Source organism: Thamnophis sirtalis, unplaced genomic scaffold (assembly GCF_051295495.1).
Source record: "Thamnophis sirtalis isolate CommonGarterSnake01/CBP01778 unplaced genomic scaffold, rThaSir2_p1.2 scaffold_2, whole genome shotgun sequence".
NCBI lineage: Eukaryota > Metazoa > Chordata > Lepidosauria > Squamata > Natricidae > Thamnophis > Thamnophis sirtalis.
In genome coordinates this window covers 105,181,552-105,204,162 of record NW_028261382.1, presented here as the reverse complement: position 1 = coordinate 105,204,162, position 22,611 = coordinate 105,181,552, and the positions used below count along the sequence as shown (strand labels likewise).

The window sequence follows — 22,611 nt, the reverse complement described above, 5'->3', positions numbered from 1 at the left end:
AATCAAACAAACAGGGAACAAATTTTAAATATAATCCCGGCAGAGAGGCAGTGGCTGATCTAATAAACTTAGAAGATGTCTCCGGGGTCATGTGGACGGCATGACTAAACGCCGAAGGTAAACGGGACGCTGTTACCTTCCCACCAAAGGTGGTTCCTATTTTTCTACTTGCATTTTTTATCTGCTTTCGAACTGCTAGGTTGGCAGAAGCTGGGACAAGTAATGGGAGCTCACTCTGTTAAGCGGCGCTAAGGATTCAAACTGCCGACCTTTCTGATCGACAAGCTCAGCGTCTTAGCCGCTGAGCCATTAATGATTATTTTCAGTTCGATTCGTTGAAGGCAAGCTTTCCATTGGTTAATTGTAATAAATCCATGGTCATTTGAACCACCTTGTTTCCTGTTGTGGTCTGTCGGCAGCCTGAGGAGCTGGCAGCAGAGTCGAACAGCGAGGAGATTGGGGAGGAACATGGGCCAGTCCTGGAGTCTGGGGAAGGCTCTGATGAGGGCTCTGCGTCGGAGGCAGAGAGGGGGCCAGGGCCATCTGGTAGTGGATGTGCTGCCTCCAGAGCCTCAGTCTGACATCAGCGAGGCAGAGAAACAGGGAGAGCTTGTTCCCAGTGTGCGCATGCACAGAGCTGCCAGAAGGCAAGAACCATTAAGACAAAAGGAGCGACTTGGGAGTAAGGCTTGGAGATGATTGGCCCCCTCCCATAAGACATAAAAGAGGAGCATACAAACATGAGCCTTTGCAGGAAGTACTTAGTCCACATGGTCGGTTCAAACTCTGAGAAGTCCTGTGTGACTCTGTGCTACATTTGGCCTTGCCAAACTAATTGGCAATTAGGTCTCTGGCAGCGTTTCAAGGGAGATAAAGGTGGTGCTTATCAACATAATCCTGAAAGACTGTGGCAACTCGAGCAGACATCTGTCGGACTCTTCACAGAGTTGGGAGTAAGGCTTGGAGGTGATTGGCCCCTCCCATAGGACATAAAGGAGGAGCAAAGGCACATGAGCCTTTGCAGGAAGCAACTTGGTTCGTGCTGGTCAGTTTACTTTCTAAAGCTCCGTTTTGACTCTGTACTCCGTGTGGCCTTGCTAAGTTAATTGCCAATTAAGTCTTTGGCAGCGTTTCAAGGAAGATAAAGGTGGGTGCTTATCAGCCTCATCCTGAAAGATTTTGGCAGCCTACTGTAGGACTCTTTACAACTATTTGGGACTCATTACGGGCTGTGAATGACCATAATTCACAGCCGTCTAAATAAAAGAGGGTTTTGGGGACTAAGAGTGTGATGTATGCTTTCTCAGGAAGTCTAGGTCAGAACACTACCCGATTATTGCACATTATACCAGCAATCATATCTCATCCAACAGTCTAAAAGGGAAGTGGGAGGAGTTTCAGGAGCTTATGGCATTCTTCTACAGACATATTTAAAAATAAATAAAAAAACAGAAAAGGGGTAAACCCTAGAGCTTTTTTTTTCCCCCATCCACATCAGGCGCTTTTTTCTAAATTGTGAATTTTCAATTTGCATCTGAGTACTGAGTGCTTTTCTCTTTCAAAATCCCAGCCAAATTTCCTCACCAAAATTGCCCTTTCGTTTGGGAAAACTCCTCCGCGCAGAGCACTAAAATTTGAACTACCTATTAAATATTTGGAAAATATTAATCCAACGAAAGGGCTGAAGAATATTAACCAGTCTAAAAATTGTCGGCCATCTGCTCAAACGCTGAATAGCAGAAACAACATTCTGCTCCACAGACAACAGCAGATGCCATTAGCACATGCTACATTCAGATGTAGCAGCTTTCCAATATTGGAAGTTGAATAGTTTGGGGGGGGGGAGGAATTGCTAGAGGTTCTTATTTAAATAAGAATGTTAAAAAAATTTATTATTAGAAACCTAAAAAGATATTACCTTATGTGAAGGAGAAACGCTATATAATGTTCCAATACAGGGGTCTCCAACCTTGGCAACTTTAAGCCTGGCGGACTTCAAAGCTTTGCTGGCTGGGGAATTCCGGGAGTTGAAGTCCGCCAGGCTTTAAAGTTGCCAAGATTGGAGACCCCTGTTCCGATATGTAGTGTTTTATCCTAAGAAGCTGGGCAGAAGCTCTTCCTAACTATGATTTGTTTGTCTTACCCACACCACAAGATTCCTACTCATTTGATTTCGGGGCCGTGGGCAAAATCGGTCTGCAAAGCTACTTCAACCAGCTCGCCCATTCTTTCTACCTAAGCCAATTTCCTCTCACTGATTTCTGCTCCAACGGTTCAAAATAATTGCCTGCTTGCTTATGATTTGTAAGAGCAGCAACGGGTGAGTGGCCAAATAAATTTTACATGAACCTTCTCCTTCAGAACTTAAAACCACTCATTACCTGAGCAGTAACTAAAATTTTGTTTTGCTGCACTGAAAATATTTACATGGCAGCTTTCTAAGCTAGATAAGGTCTGTGGTCATAAATTCATCTTTGAAAGACTGTTTACCAGGCCTTTGCTGCATGTGAATGAGAGGAATTCACATATCAGTAGTGGAAATTTTGAGTAGTTCGGAGAACCAGCAAATGCTGGCCCCAGAGTGGGGTGGGAATGGAGATTTTGCAGTATCCTTCCCCTGCTATGTCCACCGATCCATGCCCACAGAACCAATAGTAAAAAAATTGAACTTCACCACTTCTCGAATCCCTTTGTGCCCACAAGAGATCAAAGTCCAGCCCACTTTGAATTCTGTGAACTCTTATCTACTGCTAATTTGCTTTCATTATTAATAGTTCAGATTCTTGTAGAGTGTGTTAGCATGCAATAAACATGTATTCATGTAAGTCATCTTGACTAAAACATATAAAGAACGATTGCTGGAATTGGGTATGTTTAGTTTCATGAAAGGAAGGACTAGGGAGTGACATGATAGCAGTGTCCCAATATCTATGGGGTTGCCACAAAGAAGAGGGGGTCAACCTATACTCCAAAGCACCAGAAGGCACAACAAGAAGCAATGGATGGAAACTAAGCAAGGAGAAAACCAATCTAGAATTAAAGAGAAATATCCTAACAGAACAATTAACCAGTGGAACAAATTGCCTTCAGAACTTGTGGCTGCTCCAACACTGGAAGTTTTTAAGAAGAGACTAGACAGTCACTTGTTTGAAATGGTATAGGCCAGTGTCTCCTGCCTGAGCAGGGGGTTAGACTAGAAGACCTCAATTGTTCTTCCATCTCTTTTATTCTGACTCCTGATTTCCTGCACTTGACACTGTGCTTTCCATTAAAGCTATGTCTGCCACTTTTAATGCCTCTGGGGTCAGAGCAAGTATTTCTAGCATCTCTCTAATCATATTTCTTCTCCTTCTATCCCATGGATTGCGGTCAGGAGTCAGATTCTATTTTATTACTGATATTCTCAAAGGGACATCTTGGAAGACTCGGAGTTATGCCAACGTTCATAAAAAACACACACACCTTAGTTCTTCATTGTTTAAAAAAATAAAATAAAAGCTGTGTGGAATTCTCAACTGAAGGAGCTTAGAAAGAAACCAAAAGAGAAATCAGTTAAAATTAGTTTAAAAGTTTGTGATTATGTGAAATGCTCCATTTTAAACCCTGTCTTTTTCATATGCATTTCTAGAAATGAATTAAAGCTCATTGCTCGACTTGAGAATTACTGGCAGGGGCCGGGGGAAAAGGATATAATTTTCCAGACAATGTCTAACTTGTTGTTGATCTCCACGCTTTTTGCGTGCTTCCTCTCTTCTTCCAGCTGCTTTGGATTGGCGTATTGCGCTCTTTCCCCGGGCGAGTCTGGGTAACTTTCGAAGGTGAATTTGTCGACTTGTATAGCCATGCTACAATGGAAAAGAGAAAGAATTTACTCAGCAACTTTTATGGAACGTTTTGTAGATCCCGCGCAGAGGTGGGTTCCTACCAGTTCGCACCAGTTCGGTAGAACCGGTTCGTCAAATCTACCGAACCGGTTAGAAGAGGTTCCACCCAGAAAGCAGGCCACACCTACAGAAGAGGTTGCAAAAAAACCCACCACTGACACACACACACACACACACACACACACAGACTCACACAGAGAGAGAAAGAGGAAGGAAGGAAGGAAGGAAGGAAGGAAGGAAGGAAGGAAGGAAGGAAGGAAGGAAGGAAGAAAGAGTAAGAGATGAAAGAAAAAAAGGAGAAAGGGACAGTGAGGGAAAAGGAAGGAAGTTTAGTTTAGTTTAGTTTAGTTTAGTTTATTTGGTCTTGTATGCCGCCCACTCCCGAAGGACTCCGGGCGGCTTACAATAAACAAGGGAAGGGGATAAATAAACAAAACAACACTTTAAAAAACACAACATTCACAATTGAAGGGAGGGAGGGAGGGAGGGAGGGAGGGAGGGAGGGAGGGAGGGAGGGAGAGAGAGAGAGAGGAGAGAGAGAGAGAGAGAGAGAGAGAGAGAGAGAGAGAGAGAGAGAGAGAGAGAGAGAGAGAGAACAAACACATGGCCAGCAAGCCACTCCCACAAATGAGGCGACACCCACAGAGTAGGTTCGACAAATTTTTGAAACCCACCACTGATCCCGCGGCAAACATGCACCACCTCAGGGAAGTAACCGGAAACAGTGATGAGATGCATTTCTGCCAATACAAGCAGTCCTCAACTTATGACTGTGACTGCAATTTTGGTCAGGTCGTTAAGCGGGCCACCGTGTGATCTGGTTTTGCAATCTTTCTGACGGTGAGCCAATCTTCCCAGAGCCTCCCCCTTCCCTCCTGTGTTCTTGACTGTTGTGTCTGTCGGCTGCCAGCAGAGCTAGCTATAGAGTAGGAGTCCCCAAGCTTTCAGACATCAGGAACCACTAAATTCATAATTTTAAATCCCGCGGACCACTAATATGATCTGCCTAATGACTGGCTGGCTGGGAGTGGCTCAATGGTCATGTGACTGGGTGGGCGTTGCCAAGTGGATGTCACATCCGAGGGGCACCTCACCGGCCTCTACTCACCCCTCCCAGCCACTTCTCACCTGCCCACTTGGGCTCCTTAGGGCCCCAACAGGAAGCAGTTGCTGGAGTTAAGCAGCCCCCATGAGAAAGAGTTGGCAAAACAGTTCAGTTCAAATTGGATCTGACCGAGAAGGCTGCTCAGCAGAAGCAGCTCAATGAGGACTACAAGCATAGGCTTTCCAAGTAGACGGAAGACTTGTGGTAGTGCAAGGCCAGGTGCCGGCACCTGGAGGCTCAGTGGGCTGAGATGGTCAGCCAGTTCCAGGCCATGATAATAGTTTCACTGGAACAAGGCCCTCTGGTTCTTTGCCACCAGCGGCCCTTCCCTCCAGCTTTTGCCGAAAGCTCCACACCAGGAGCTGAAGCAGACCCCAAGTCAGAATTCTTGTCCCCCCTCTGACCCACACAAAAAGATCTCGAATGGGGAGACTCTCTGCAGCAAAACAAGTGTTCATTGCACGTATCCATCCCAGGGGCCGTAATTGAGGACCCCTGATTTAGTGCAATATAAAAAATGCAAATAACTTTTTAGTGGACCACCAAAATTTTCCCGCGGACCCCCAGTGGTCCATGGATCACTAGTTGGTGACCGTTGCTATAGAGTCAGATGAGGAGGAGGTTGAGGGAAAGGGAGGGCCCGGGCGGGGTTCGGAGCCTTTGGGAGCCTCTGATAAGGAAACAGCATGAGAGTCAGAGTCAGAGGCTTCTGTCCCCCCTCCAGGTGGAGAGGCAGCTGTCTTCAAGGTCTGAGCCAAGTCGGGGGGAGAAACGGTGGGAGCCCATCCCAGATACAGATATGCACAGAGAGGAGAGGAGAGCAAAGGAAAGCAATCAGCCAGCTCTCAGGGCAAAGCAGACGCAGACGCTAGTCAGCCCCTCCCTGGCTGGGAAATAAATAGGAGGAGTTTGGGAGTGGCTGGCTCTCTCAGACAACAGTTCGTTTCTAGAATACAGCAAGCAATTAGGATTTCTTGGATAAACCCTGGTTTGTTGGGACTACTTATGTTTGATTTTTTCCCCCCCTTTATCCCTGTAAATAAAAGAATGACCCTGTGATCAAAAGGGGTTGGTTTTACTCATGAGTAAACATCTTATCACTACTTGTGAAGGCTGAGTCAGAACACTTTACCCAGCATTCCCCACAATGACCCATGCAGCTGGACTTATGACAGCAACCGCAAATGCCAGGATTTCCGTCACTAAGCACTACGGTGACGTGATGTCATGCTTTATGACCACATCATTTCGATACAGAAAGTCCCGTCCCCAATTAGGATTGTTAAATCGAGGATTGCAGTAAAGGAAAGAAGGGAAGAAAGGCGAAAAGCACCGAAGAGGATTCCTGCAGGTGCAATGGCGTATTATTACACTGTCTTTCCCACCAGTATTGCGATTTGTTTTATCCAGGAAGTGTCTAAAATTGAGGGGCCGGATTATAGACCGATTTGTCACTCTTGATCTCCGAGGAACCAATCTAGATTTTAAAGCAATTATCTAATAATTCCGCCTGATAAAAGCGGCACTGGGCACTTTCCCGTAGACATTTCTGAGGCGTTCATAAAGGACACCTCCAACAATTTCCTAGCTTGGTATTATAAAGTTTATTGGAGAGGATTGAAAAGATCAGATCGTAATTGCCCTCATCTGTCATAATCTCCAAGGTGGCTGTCCGGCAGCCAAGACATTATTGCAACGCCAGTGGAAAATGTTCAAGAACCTGACAAACAATCTACTTGTATACCTTCTCAAAGTTAAGCGTCCTGCTATGCTTCCAAAAAGTTTGACGGTGTTCTGACCCAGCTCCCCAAACGCAACAAACCCTCTGTAGTTGAAGCAATGATTCCTTTATTAGGAGCAGAAAGCAAAAAGTTTCTTTCCCACCGCAGGCTAACAAGTCTGCCTGGCAGGGAGATGAACAGTTGTCTGCCACATCTATTCATCTCCGCCCCCTGCCTTTGATCCCCAGAGCTAGGGTGGGGCTTCGCTAGCAGCGGTGGTTCTTACATCCCAAGGACCGGCCCATAGATTTCCACTGCTCTCCTCTCCTCTGCCTTCTGCATATCTGCGAGTCAGGCACTGGAGCCAGCTGTTCCTCCTCTTCCTTATCAGCCACCTCCAGGCCTGAAGGATGTTAAAACTAAATTCATAATTTTAAATCCCATGGACCACTAATATGATCTGCCTAATGATTGGCTGGGTGGGCATGGCTAGGTGGTCATGTGATTGGGTGGGCGTGGCCAACTAGATGTCACTCATGTTGAGGGATGCCTTGCCCACCTCTACTCGCCACTCCTCAGCTGCCCGCCCGGGCTCCTTAGGACCCCAACAGGAAGCCGTTGCTGGAGCTAAGCAGCCACCAGGAGAAAGAGTTGGCAAAACAGCTCAGTGCAAATTGGATCTGACCGAGAAGGAGGCTCAGCAGAAGCACCTCATTGGGGACTACAAGCATGGGCTTTCCAAGCAGAGGGAAGACCTGTGGGAATGCAAGGCCAGGTATTGGCACCTGGAGGCTCAGCGAGATGATGGTCAGCCAGTTCCAGGCCATGATGCAGTGCCACTGGAACAAGGCCCTCCAGTTCTTCTCCATCAGTGGCACTTCCCTCCAGCCTTCATCCAAAGCCTCGCACCAGGAGGCTGAAACAGACCCTGTTGTATTTTCTGCCCCCTTCTGACCCGCACAATAAGACCCAGAAGGTGGAGAAGGTGGGCCGTAGTTTGAAGACCCCTGATTTAGTGCAATATAAAAAATGGAAATAATTTTTCTGCTGGACCACCAAAATTTTCTCATGGACCACCAGCTGGTGACCGCTCTTCTAGTCCAAACCTCTGCTCAAGCAGGGAAATCTACCTGGGGATAGGGAAGGGAAGGGACCTATCAGTGATATCACATGTGATTTCAGATACAGAGTCCCTCAATTGGGTATGGTAATCAGCTATAAAAATCAACTCTCTAGCACTCGCTAATCAGAAAACCAACAGCATTAGTTAAGATTTACCATTTACTGCTGATCTATCGTTTTTTGCTATTTTTAACAGGTGGAATATTAACATAGCTTAAAAATAGTAGCTTCCATGGGAAAGCTTCCCAATTAGTAGCATTTGCCACAATAACCTTTCTCAGAATAAATGCTATGTATAAAACTGATAGAGTTACTATAGCAACTAAGGGCAATTTCAAGTCACATTAATGAGAAATGCAGTATTTGTGTCACAGAAGAAATTGGATGCTGTTGTTAGCTGCCACTATTTAAAGAATGTGATACTTTTGTTCTATTCCAAGAAGCAGCATAGAGTAAAGAAGCTAGGAATGACTGTTTAACATCTTTATAACAATCACACTGGATTATCCCAAAAAGAATGACATTAGGCCTTTAAATTGAAGAGGAGAAAATTTTCTATTTCCAGCTGTATCTTGAGTTGGTCTGTAGCCAGTGTGTCACATGTGCACATACAACAGATACAGGAATAAGCAATCCCAGATGTAGTAATTGCTAGGAGTAGCAGCCCGATACAAAAACACTACCTTTCAGGAGCCCTTATCCTCTGGCTTATATCCATTCCTTCCAAAAATATTATGTGTGTGTATGTGAGAGAGGGGGGGGAGGGAGGGAGAGAGGGAGGGAGAAATATATTTATAATTAGAGAAATTTTAAATTGTCTCTGAAAATTGTCTCGTCATATTTGCTATCAAATATGACGAGAGAATAAAGTTCCATTTTCGAAATTCAACCAAGGTACTTGGCTCTTACAATCCTCTGTACTGTATTTTTTTTAAAGTACAAGTAGTCTTTGACTTACAACCATTCATTTACTGACTGTTCGAAGTTACAACAGCATTGAAAAAAACGACATCATTTTTCACTTATGACCATTGCAGCATCCCCATGGTCACCTGATAAAAATTTGGATGCTTGGAAATTGGCTCATATTTATGACAGTTGCACTGCAGAGGTGGGTTCCTACCGGTTCGCACCGGTTCAGACGAGCCGGTAGTGGAAATTGGGCCTGGGGTGCCGAACAGGTAAGAACAGCAGGCTGGCCACGCCCCCGAACCAGTGCCGGTGCCACATGGCTGCGAAGCTTGCCGGGCTGCAGCCCCCCATCCTGTGGCTTGGTGGGGAGGGTGGTCATGTGACTGAGTGGGCGTGGGTGTGAGTGATGTCAACTTAGTCACGCCCACTCAGTCACATGGCTCCTCCAAGCCAAGCCCACCAAACCGGTAGTGAAAATTTTTGAAACCCACCACTGTTGCACTGTCCTGGGGTCATGTGATCCCCTTTTGCGACCTTCTGACAAGCAAAGTCAATGGGAAAGCCAGATTCATTTAACAGTTGTGTTACTACCATATTTCCCCCAAAATAAGACCAGGTCTTATATTAATTTTTGCTCCAAAAGATGCATCAGAGCTTATTTTCTGGTTAGGTCTTATTTTCAGGGAAATATGGTACTAAATGCATCTATCTGGCTGATGATCTTAACTGGGGCTTATTTTTAGGCTCGGGCTTATATTACAAACATCTGGAAAAATCGTGCTAGGGTTTATTTTCCAGTTGGGTCTTATTTTCGGGAAATCACGGTAGTTAACAACTCTAGTGATTCACTTAACATCTACGGCAAGAAAAGGCATAAAGTGGGGCAAAATCCACAGAACAACTGTCTTGATTAACAACAGGAATTTTGGGCTCAATTGTGATTGTTAAGTGGAGGACTACGTTTATTTGTACTCTAGGAAAACAGTCAATGCCAACGTTTTCAAACGTTTACATGCATCAGTTTCTTAGTTCTTATCTGGCTCATGGTTTAGGTGAGTTCATTATTTTGATATTTGAAGAGCCGAGGTGGCGCAGTGGTTAGAGTGCAGTACTGCAGCCACTTCAGCTGACTGCTAAGCTGCAGTTCGGCGGTTCAAATCACACCGGCTCAAAGGTTGACTCAGCCTTCCGTCCTTCCGAGGTGGGTGAAATGAGGACCCAGACTGTGGGGGCGATATGCTGACTCTGTAAACCGCTTAGAGAGGGCTGAAAGCCCTATGAAGCGGTATATAAGTCTAACTGCTATTGCTATTGCTATTTTCTGGGAATGCACATGGGAGGTAAATTGGAAGAGCTTCCATAGTCAGGACATCACTTTGCAAGCTTCAGCTAATATTTCGAGAGGCGGTTTGTGGCTCTATTAATGCCAAAAGGGTTGATGTTACTGCCATAAATGATAATAAATGAATACCCGACGTCTTCTGCTGGCTGACAAGCATTTCAATTTTGAGACAACTGAAAAGAAAATCTCCATTAATGCGGAAGGGAGAATGAGGCACTTGGAAATTTGGAAATTGCAGGTTTCCTCAAGAAAACAATAATAAAATAACAACTTTTTGCTTTCTTTGACGTCCAGAGGCTGATTATACAGATCAGCCTAAATTTTCTATAACCAGCACATTCTTTGGTTGCCAAAGAAACTATTTTAAAAAGCAAACAAAAGACCGGCATTTAATGATATGCGTCACCTCTTTTCCTACTTTTAATCACCTTTAATTATATACTTGGCCTATCTTCTTCCTGTCCAGCTCTTCTTTTTTATTGCTCACCTGCCTTTGCAGTAAAAATACTCTTTTTATTGTGAGAAAGGGAAGAAGCGAGTCCATCAGGTTGCCACCAAACTGGAATTAAACCACTGGCTTTTTAAAAGGAAAATAACTCACTAAAATGGCTGTTGAATATGAATTTTTATCATCGTCATTGTTATCAGATAATCCAAACTATCCTAAAATGACATTTGTTTCTTGTAGGGGGAACTCTACGATATCACGAGCTCTGGCGACGCAATGGTTAGAATGCAGTATTGCAAGCTGACTCGGCCCATTGCCAGGAGTTTGATTCTGACGGGCTCAAGGCTGACTCAGACTTCAGTAAAATGAGGTCAGTAAAATGAGGACCTAGATTGTTGGGGCAATATGCTGACATTGTAAACTGCCCAGAGTGTGCTGTAAAGCACTGTGAATCGGTATTTAAGTCTTAAGTGCTATTGCTACAACATAACTCTGTTAAGCTCAGCTGTATTGCTTAGTTAACTGTAATATCACATCACATGTGATGTGTTTATTTGTATCTCACTCATATTGTTTTTACAAATAACTCAAGGATGCAAACATATCCAACATCCCTTCGTCCTCCGATTTCCCCCACAACAACAGCCCCATCAGGTAGGATGGGCTAAGAGAAAGAGGGTGATTGGCCCAAGGTCACCCCACTGGCTTTTATAGCTAAGGCAAGACTTGAACTTACAGTTTCCTGTTTTCAAGTCTGGTGCTTTAACCATTTTTCATTAGACCAAACTGTTTTTCATTGTCTATCTATCTGAAAAACCACAGCTTTGACTATATTCTGTTACTATATCCTTATAATAAAATCTATCTGTATAAAAGCAAAATACCACTCATGCATCATCACGAAATCTCCAGAACCGTAAAGCCTACAAACTTAAAATTTGGCACCTAGGTTCTTCTTGGCTTCTAGGTGCTTGCTAAGAAAGGTTTTTTTTTAAAATGATCATCAGATCATTAGTATATCTTATATTATTATTAACATGCTCTGATGCTAAGGACTTCTACTCCCCCTCCCCACCTGAAAAGAACTCTGTTCCAAGTGCCAGTTGCCTTATACTATATTAACACGCTCTGATGCTAAGGAGTTCATTCTACTCCCCCTGCCCACCTGAAAAGAACTCTGTTTCTGGAGAGAGGAGAGGCCCATCCTAACTACTCATTAATTTTCAAGCTGAAAGTGTCAACTTATCAAGCCTGATCACGTAATTTCGTAGTGGAGCACAGGATTCCAGCTAGTATATTGTATATATTGAATATATACACACAAACACACACACACATATATATATATACATTTGTGTGTTTGTGTGTGTGTGTGTAGTATATATTGTATATATTGAATATATACATACATACATACATACATACACACACACACACACACACACACACACAGAATTTTCTCTCAATCACCCTCCATATATTGTCATACAGGGGGAAAATGCAAAAATCTTATTGATACAAAAATCAATTCAGCAAAATAATTTTTTCAAATTGAAATACCTACTTCAGTATAAGGCTGGAAAAATTATAAACTGATGCACCTTGAAAAAGAGGAGAACCCAGTGAAAGAAAGAGAGTCTAAACTTACCGCTGGCATTCTCCAGCATGCAACACTAAATCTTCATTGTTCTTTGCGCTGATCATGAGTTCGTGTTCCGTGTAATTGAATACATCAAGGAGCAAATGGCATTGGCGAGTACTATGTGGAAAATTAAAATAAAGATCCCATCAATCATAAGGTAGCAATAATTGTTATCAAACATACTGTATACTTTCATACAACCCATATGCAACCTACAAAATACAGAGTCCTTGCATTATCACACAGTTTCATCATTGAATGAGACGGTGGTTATCTAAAAGAAAACATTTTTTCCATACACACACACACACACACACACACACTCACACACACACAGACTGTATATATAAGATCTTCGTGTGTGTGTGTGTGTGTGTGTGTGTGTGTGTGTTCCAGCATAACTCTGGAACACCTCAACAATTTCAACCAAATGTGGTAACTGGAAACAAATACTGTGGGGGTAAGACACCCCTAATATCCCTCGGGGGGAGGGGGTGTTCTGTTACGATACAGCCTGTTGTGCCTTCAAATGGCCTCTACGGTACTGCCGTAAAAGGCCTTCTACTGTACAGCGCAGTAGAGTTGCCATGGTAATGGCTTCATAGTACTCCACAAGGGGGCTCCCTCTGGTAACGGAGAAAATCCAACATTATAAATTATGTTTGGTCCTGACATTTTCCCCCTATAAATAAATACCCGGACAATGACAGGTTATCAAGTAGTTTAGTTATAAAGGGGGAGAGTTGCTACAACTATGATGTTGAGAGCAGATTAGGTTTTCTTACTTTCTTTTCTGTGAGGTGGGAGTCTCACTTAAGTTCAATGTCACCCCCTTGGGGACAATGAGATCACTTACTAGGCTACTTAAAAATATTTTTTCCTTCTACTTGCAATTAATTGCTGTGGCAAGCATACATTCATTTGATCCCAAACTAGATTTCATCTTGTCCTCTTCACAAATGCTTGTGGTACCTTGGCCAAAGGTACCAGACCTGCACCAGTACCGTCCCAATGTATAGCAGGGAATACTGCACATGGCACAACTGTGCTGATGAGCTGGTATGAAGAGCTACAACCTAACAGGAGTTTGATTTTACCATTGTTCACCTGAAATGAAGAAATACTTTTCTCAGTAGACACAACTTACCTTGTTGCAGGCAAGGTACTGACACGTGTGAAGAACACAGATGGCTCAACTTCCACATGAAGTCCCAGGGACAAGTTCCTATAGTATCCATCAGTATGTCCCTGGCCTCCTGAGTATCTGAAATTCAAGATGGCTTCCAGTGTCTAAAAATAGAATAGTTACAATATTAAATCTATTTATTTCTCCCATGGTTCTGTTTATTTCTAAATTGTTCGGATAGCTTTAAATGCTTAACCCAAACAGGTAAGTGTCTAATTACCGTATGTTTGTGTATATGTGTGCGTCAGTGGTGGGTTTCAAAAATTGTTCGAACCTACTCTGTGGGTGTGGCCTCCTTTGTGGGAGTGGCTTGCTGCCCATGTGACCGGATGGGAGTGGCTTCCTGCCCATGTGGCCGGATGTGAAGATGCCAACGACACTTGTCAGAACCACATTAAATTACCTCACACACAGCACTGGCATGCATAAGAATAGGATGTAAACTTGTTTTTTAAAAGGCATCTTTGGTTTCCTTTAAACAACTTCAACACACGCAATGTTCTGATTGCACCACAAACGCAGTAGTCATCCTTACCTTTCACAGAGGCACTGAGTTTTATAAATATGAGCATGATAGTGTAGAATAATCATATCCAAGGACCAGTGGTGGGTTTCAAAAAATTTTGGAACCTCTTCTGTAGGTGTGGCCTGCTTTCTGGGTCCACTGGTGGAACCTCTTCTAACCGGTTCGGTAGATTTGACGAACCGGTTCTACCGAATAGGTGCGAACTGGTAGGAATCCACCTCTGGTGTGTGTGTACACACACACACACACACACACCATCATTATCATCAAATCCACAAGTTCAACATTAAATATATACTACACAACCTGCAGGAGATGACCAGGCTGAGCCGAAAGCAGGGTCAAACGCGTCATCAGCCTTGAGTTCCGTCCCACCCACAAGAGATCTAAGTCCAGCCCACCTTCACTTCTGTTAATTCTTGTCTACCACCAATTTGCTTTGGCTATTAGTTGTTCAGGTTCTTCTAGAGAGCTTAAACTTGCAAGTTTAAATTTGAGAGCAAGAGCAACTTCTGACTGCCTGCTGGCTTGATTGATCACCTTTCAGATGGACTCTGTATGTTAGTCCATTTGAGGAACCTTGGTTCAATTTGAGGAGCCTTGGTTCAAAAACTGTTGCCCTGAACCGTTGTTAAATTATTTGAATTCCACTACTGTCTGTAGTGCGCTGTTTTGGTCCAATTAAAAGTTACTGACAGGCCTGCAGTCATATTCCTTTTAGGATCTTCCTTTTAGCCATTTGTTTGAAGTGGTTTAGGGCTTCCTGCCTAGGCAGGGGGTTGGACTAGAAGACCTCCAAGGTCCCTTCCAACTCTGCTATTGTATTGTATTGTATTATATGAACATTTGCTAATCAAATGAGGTTGCAATTAATGCAAACCTGCATACATCCATAGAGAGAGTTAGTTAATTAAAATTTTTAGTTGATATTTATTTCAGGTAGTTTCTCTGACTGGTCAAATATGAATTCACAGAGCTCTAAAAAGGTCATAATATACCACAACAAAGTTCCTTTCCAATCATCACCTCCATTATTTGCAATGGGACAAAAACTGAATTTATTTAATTCTCAAGGAAAGAAGAGGATTTATACATTTCTGCTGAACTGCAGATCACAGTCAGCTAAAGTGGCTTGCAGTACTGCACCCTAACCACTGCGCCACCTCGGCTCTAATTAATATTAGTATTAATACAAGTGCTGTATTAATACATTAACTGCCAAATCATACCACAATTTTTGTGGAGGAGAGCCTATGGCTTCACTGGGTATAACTTAATTCTTTTTGCCTTTTGGGTACTTGGCAATGGACAGAAAGTTTAGTTCTAGACAATAATAAAAATATTAGTAAATGAAAACTTCCAATGTATTTGTATAATAAATCTTCAAGATAAGCTCACATCTATCCATACACTTTTCTTGGTATTATTCATATGGAAGACTGCCAAATTAAGCACAATTTTAAAAATAACAGTTCCAGATCATTTACTTAAAGCAAATTTGCAGTGAAACTACCTTCCCATATACCAAATCAGTATTATTTGTGACAGTGGCAATTGTCTCCAATTTTGTAAAACAGGCAAAAATGCTTGTCTGATCTGTTGTCTTGAAGTCTAAGGCTCAGAATCGAACTATATATGATGTTATCTTATTGTTTAAATCAACCACAACATTTACATTATATTTCAAGTCCCAAGCAGGAACATTTTCCCTCTCCAAAGCAATTTTCTGCTGAGACTCATCTTCTATCTGGAAAATACTGGCTGTCCCAGGGGTGCTGTTTCCTATACATAACTGTCAGAGCTGTTAAAAGAAGCCAAGGGGAAAACATTTTCAGAAGTAAAACTGGTCTAATCTGCAGCAGAAACAGACGCTAAAGTGAAACGACACCATTTTTATAGGATTTAACTAGATGATGAGACAATGCTCTCCGTTAAACTCAAGTGGGAAAAGTATACAAATTGAAGGTTCTAAAGATGCTTTTTTCAAGAGGCCACTGGACTTGCTGGTTTTTCCTTGAAGATGTTTCGCTTCTCATCCAAGAAGCTTCTTCAGTTCTGACTGGATTGTGAGGAATGGAAGGATTTATATTCCTTGCAGGCAGCTGGTCATTTGCATCCTTTTAGAAGGTCGTTGAGGCCACTTGGAGGTTTAACTGTGTCCTCAGCTCATGTGCTGTGTCAGGTTTTTCTTTGAAGATGTTTTGCTTCTCATCCCAGAAGCTTCTTCAGTTCTGACTGTACGGTGGGGCATGGAAGGATTTGTATTCCTTGCAGACAGCTGGTCATTTGCATCCTTTTAGAGGGTCGTTGAGGCCCACCTGGAGGATTATATGTGTTATCAGGATCACCTGAATTGTGCAAATAGATATGGAGCCTTCTTGGAACTGTTGAAAAGACTGTGTTGTAAACTGGAGACAGATGATGCCATATGCCTCCCCGTCTTTTGAGAGAGGGCTGTTCAATTTTGACACAAATGGCCTCTTTGATGACATAGGTAAATCTCCGGGTGGCCTCAATGACTCTCTAAAAGGATGCAAATGACCAGCTGTCTGCAAGGAGTATAAATCCTTCCCTTCCCCACCATCCAGTCAGAGCTGAAGAAGCTTCTTGGATGAGAAGCAAAACACCTTCAAAGAAAAACCAGCAAGTCCAGTTGCCTCTTGAAAAAAGCACCTTTGGGACAACCATGTCCTGGATGACGGAGAATCTCCACAAACACAAACTGAAGGGCATCATTCTAAATGTGTCCTCGTGTAAAAATAGGAACCGACAAATGAATGCAGTATGGTGACGATTAGCCAGAGAAAAACAATACAGGGAATCTTTAACCTACAATCATTCATTTAGCAAACAAGTTACAATGGCACTAAAAAACTGATTTATAATCAGTTCTCCCACTTGCAGCCATTTGCAGCAACCTCACGGACACGCGATCAACATTCAGCTGCTCGTCAAAAGACCTGTACGTATGACAGCACAGTGTCCCTGGGGTCATGTGATCTCCACTGTGATCTTCCCAATCAACTTTCGACAAGCAAAGTCGATGGGGGAAGGCAAATTCATGAATTGCACAGATTTTCTTAAGAATCAAAGCAAAATAAGGTCGTAGAATCAGGCACCTTTTAAGGACCAGCTTGCTTAGCCGGTCTGATCTCTATCGTGGATCTAGGTTAAGGACGTCCTATACTTAATGAATTCATTTCCCCTTTAATCAGCTAGTGATATTCAAGGTGGCTCAGTGGTTAAGACGCTGAGCTTGTCGATCAGGAAGGTCGGCAGTTCGGCGGTTCGAACCCCTAGTGCCACGTAACGGAGTGAGCTCTCATTACTTGTCCCAGCTTCTGCCAACCCGCAATTCGAAAGCACGTAAAAAATGCAAGTAGAAAAATAAGGACCACTTTGGTGGGAAGGCCACAGCGTTCCACGCACCTTCTGCGTTTACTGGCCACATGACCACAGAGATGTCTTTGGACAGCGCTGGCTCTTCGGCTTAGAAACAAAGCTGAGCATTCTAAACAGAGTTTTGGATCCCAAAACCCTAATAAAATAAAATAAAATATTGGGTGGGATTTTTTTTTTTTAGAATGCCATTTTTAATTAATTTAATTTATACATTTTTGAAAGGCAGCCAAAGCCTATGGAATTGAGAATATAAATTATGTACTGTATTGTAAATATGAATTAGTTTAATTACATTTGTCTTCAGATGCTTTGATTACAATTATCGTCCTCCCTTCCTGCCCTCCAGATGTCTGATGACATTTTTACAATTGCTGTCTTTGGAGCCTAGTGGCTGTAGATGATGGGATTCTTGAAGAATACAAGGCTGAAGAAAGCTGCATTCTCCATCAATATAGCTCCAAGACATCACTGATGTAGTGGTGAAAGTGAAGGTGTTGGCCAAAAAACCAGGAGACGGTAAGTTCCAGTCAGGGGTGGGTTCCTGCCAGTTCTAACCTCTTCTATAGAAGAGGTTCCACACATATACAGTGCCGTTTAGAACCGGTTCCAGCTCCCTCCCCCCGCCCGTCTGCACATCATCAAGATGAGGAGCGAGAGGAGGAATTCTGGGAGTTGAAGTCCACAAGTCTTAAAGCTGTCAACTTTGAACACCCCTAGGGGGTTCTTTTTCTAAAGGGTTAGGGGTGCAAGGGTCTTCTAACTTGACAGCTTTAAGACTTGCACACTTCAATGTCAGAGTTCCTGAGCCAATATTTTAGTTGCTAAGCAAGAGCATTGTTAAGTGAGTTTCACCACATTTTACAAGTTGGCCATGCCCACCCAGTCAAATGGCTGGCAAGCCACTCCCATAAAGCAGGCCACACCTACAGAAGAGGTTCTAAAAAAATTTGAAACCCACCACTGGTTCCAGTCCTGCCTTAGGCATAAAAGTTAGCTGGGTGACGTTGGGCCAGTCACTCTCTCTCAACCCAACCCACCTCAAGTGGTTGTTGTTATGGGGAGGGGAACAGGAAGAGGAAGGAGCATTATGTTCACTGCCTTGAGTTGATCCATATACATGCCAAATACACAAACATCATCATCATCTTCTATTAACGACCCCATAACCTCTTGCGGGGCGGAGTCTGGGCAACTGAATGGAGCTAGCAGAGTGTTTGAATGGCCAGATGCCCTTCCTGTTGCCAATGTGGATTTTGTTCAGCAGATATATTCCCAGTGTGCCCAGAGAGAGAAATAGCTGCCTCTACCTAGGATTGAACTCACAGCCTCCTGATTGTGAGGCGAGAGCCCCACCTCTAGGCCACTGCGCCACACTCCACCACCCCGAGAACCCATCAGAGAAAATAAATAAGTGCAACAACAGAATGGAGGAGGGGGGGTTGAGGAGGGAAAAGAAGACAGGGTAAAGCAGAGAAAGTAAGGATGGGGAATCCAAAGTAGGAGAGAGGGTAAGAAAGAGAAGAGAAGAAGAGAGGGGAAGAAGGAGGAAGGAGAGGAGGAAAGAAGAAGGCAGAGAAGGGAGGTTGAGAAGATGGATGGAGTAAGGTTGTTGCAAAATAAGATGGAAGCACAGAATTGGCAAGAAAGTGACCCAAACTGTATTATATATGTGGGTAAAAAATGAGTATAGAGACTAAGGAGGAACAGACAAATGTTAAATAGCAATTACAAGAATGTATATCTATGAATAAATTTGAAAAGGACAAGTAAAAAACTTTTTTATTAAAAAAGACACATTTTAGATAAAGAGGTGGAGGAGGAGGAGGAGGAGGAGGAGGAGGAGGAGGAGGAGGAGGAGGAGGAGGAGGAGGAAGATGAGGAGGAGGAAGATGAGGAGGAGGAAGATGAGGAGGAGGAGAGGTAGCTTTACTTTGAACAGCCTACATCATGCTTTATCTTTAACACCATCAAAAACAACACCTGCCTATCCCAGGTCTTTTGGGAAGGATTTAATAGGTGAATAAAAATGCCAATTAAAGACTAAACCTTTGGCTGACCAACCATCATAGCAATAATGTAGAAATCCACTGGATTCCATTCGGTGCTCACAACCTCAAAGCCCTTCACCTGCCCTGCCCCACTGAGTCACATCAAACTGGCCTTCTGGAGAATTGATGGCTTTGTTTAGCTTTTCACATGAATCATTTCAACAGTAAGTCTTGAAATTAAAAATGTCATAAAGATGGAACACGATATTCATGGAAGGGGTTCGCCATTTTCTGAGAAAGTTTGGATCCCAGGAGAGGGAGGGGGGGTGGCAACAGATGCATTTTTCTACTGTTCTTCCTCTTCTCAAGACCTCAAAGGAGGAATGGTTACCTGCAGCGAGGTAAATTTACGGCAAAAATGTCCCCTGATCTTACTGTGCTACGTCCATTAACCTTAATGCAGACTTCACAGCTAGAGGCCCATTCACTGCACCGAAAGCACATCTGAAGTGCAGCATAGAACGTGATAGAAAATATTATTAAATTGGAGAACGGTGGTTTTCTATTTGCAACATACCGATAAACTCCATGAGTGAATGACATTGAGGGTGGGACATTAATGTTTTTTCTAATTCAGTGAGCCCCAATCTTTTTGATACCAGGGACCAGTAAAAATAATTGTTCTACAGACTAGCAAGGGGGAGGAGTTTGGTTAAGGCCAGATCTTATAGCAGTTTTTGCTCCAAAAAGACGTATTAGGGCTTATTTTCCATGTAGGTCTTCTTTTTGGGTAAATGGGGCATCTTTAGAAGTTGGTCTTGGGGGAGAGCCTGGAGTGGGAGGTGGACGGTAAACTATCTGGATTTGAGAGGTTTTGAATCCTGTCGTAAGATATCACTTGTGGGTAACCCATTACAAAAGTTCTTTACCAATAAGGCCAATGGTTATAATTTTCCCCTACAACTGGTCTGCCCAGCCCAGCGTTTCCTTTTCGCCTTATCTCTTATCCTTTTCTTTTCTGGACCGCTGAGAAGACCTCCAACCTTCCCAAAGCATCTTATCTACTCTGTATTTACGTGTGCGTGTATGCATTGTCATAACTCTGCCAAACAGAAGACGGCAAAAATCAGCAATGGCAAATCCGTGTTGTTTCGGAACTTACGGAAAAAATGGGCATAATGCTTCCTAAAATCTCATGAGACCAATATATTAACGTTACTAAATATAGCACTATTTTTTTCTTCTTTTTGCAGATCAAAGCAGACAGACCGCAACATTGACAAATTAATTTTTGGCAACACTCAAACAGAAAAAAGTAGTCTTGGAAAAAAATGAATACCCAGGTGAGAAAGATATTCTACCAGCATGAAGTCATACATAAACTACATTCTCTGAGGAAAAGATAAAAAGAAAATGTTAGACCAAAGTTGGCAAAGAAAGGACACTTGGGACATAGCTAGACTTTGCAAAAATCGAGTTACAAGATGAAGAGCAGAAGCCTTTTCTCCTGAGGGGGTGAAAAAAGAAAGAAAATTATTACTAATTTTCTATAGAAACTTCATGCAATCTTGGTGGGCATCTCACTGTTTAAAAGTTAATAATCTGGGATGAAGAGAGGACCTGAAAAATAGCTGCTTTTTAACATATCTATTCCTCAAAAAACAGGGACTTGGTGACTCAATGGGCTTAGCCCAAGGTCAATCAGAAAGGTCGGCAGTTCAGCGGTTCAAATCCCTAGGGCCGCGTAATGGAGTGAGCTCCCGTTACTTGTCCCAGCTTCTGCCAACCTAGCAGTTCGAAAGCATGTAAAAATGCAAGTAGAAAAATAGGGACCACCTTTGGTGGGTAGGTAACAGCGTTCTCAGCGCCTTCGCCAAGGTGGCGCAGTGGTTAAATGCAGCACTGCAGGCTACTGCTAGATCAGCAGTTCAGCGGTTCAAATCTTACCGGCTCAGGGTTGACTCAGCCTTCCATCCTTCCGAGGTGGGTAAAATGAGGACCCAGATTGTTGGGGGCAATATGCTGACTCTCTGTAAACCGCTTAGAGAGGGCTGAAAGCCCTATGAAGCGGTATATAAGTCTACTGCTATTGCTATTCGCAGTTGAGTCACGCCGGCCACATGACCACGGAGATGTCTTTGGACAGCGCTGGCTCTTTGGCTTTGAAACGGAGATGGGCACTGCCCCCTAGAGTCGGGAACGACTAGCACGTATGTGCGAGGGGAACCTTTACCTTATTCCTCAAAAAAAGCTAAACAAACAGGCACAGACTGTCTGCAACTTCTCTAAAACTACTTGAAACAAATGATATGATTTACCAAAATGCCAGATAGTCACGGTTAGCGTGACTATCTGTCCAATCATCTAATAAATCCGAGGCCGCTCAGATATATACAAAACCAAGCAACCACCTCAGAGGGTCTGTTTCTGTTCTAAAGGCTTAAAATAGTTCTCTATTTAAAGCAAGCCTTCAATGAGGTTAATTGCCCTGGAGAGCTTGAACAGTAGCTAGCTGTGTGCTGACCAAATGTTTAGGGGCACAATTACTCACAATGGTTCTGCCAAGCTGTGAAGCTTTCTTTTAAAACTAGCAAGGCATGGAAAGCAGGATTTTAGCGACAGCCTGTGCACGGAGACACGTGCTTGGCTCCGTTCTAGGAAGGTGCTTTCAGGCCCCTGAGCACCGAAATTGCATCATCGCTTTATATAACAACACAGCAGGAGTAACAAGGGGAGAGAGGAAGGGGGAAAAAAAATCTAAACATGGATTGTTTCATCCATCATATCATCAATAAGAGATTGATTGTTTCATTAATACAGGATTCCAGTATTTGAGGGGCTGCCACAAAGAAGAACTGGGGAGGGTGGGGTGTCAACGTATTTTCCAAAGCACCAGAAGGCAAAACAAGAAGTAATGGATGGAAACTAATCAAGAAGAGAAGCAATCTGGAATTGAGGAGACACTTCCTAACAGTGAAGACAATTAACCAGTGCAGAGGTTGGCAAACTTAAACACTCCATTTGGAGCCATTTGAACCCATTTCCCACAGAAAAGAAAACACTGGGAGCCACAAAGGTCCTAACCGGAAGCCCCCCATTCAATTCTGGAGCTGACCGGAAATTCAGTTGCCCCGCCATAGAGTCTCCTCCTAGCGCAGCATACTTTTTCCGCTACCTGTCATAACCGGAAGCCCTATCAATTGTGGAGACAACTGGAAAACTCTCCCCTTACCATAGAGTCTTCACCTGGCGCACTGTGCTTCTCTCCCCCACCCACCCACCGGAAGCTCCTCTCATAATTGTGTCGCTGACCGGTGACAGAGCCGCAGCAGA

General features: G+C 43.4%; 1 protein-coding gene across 2 annotated transcripts in view; it reads right to left on the bottom strand.

The window, feature by feature from the left end:
• Positions 1-22,611, bottom strand: part of TRAPPC9 (trafficking protein particle complex subunit 9) — a 273,866-nt gene that overhangs the window by 179,605 nt on the left and 71,650 nt on the right. For both annotated transcript variants that reach the window (XM_087706655.1, XM_087706654.1), the window contains 3 exons: positions 13,324-13,466; positions 12,183-12,293; positions 3,692-3,845 (listed from right to left, as the gene is read on the bottom strand). In XM_087706655.1, coding sequence (XP_087562781.1) covers positions 3,692-3,845; positions 12,183-12,293; positions 13,324-13,466 — 408 coding nt within the window. The remainder of the gene's footprint in view (positions 1-3,691; positions 3,846-12,182; positions 12,294-13,323; positions 13,467-22,611) is intronic.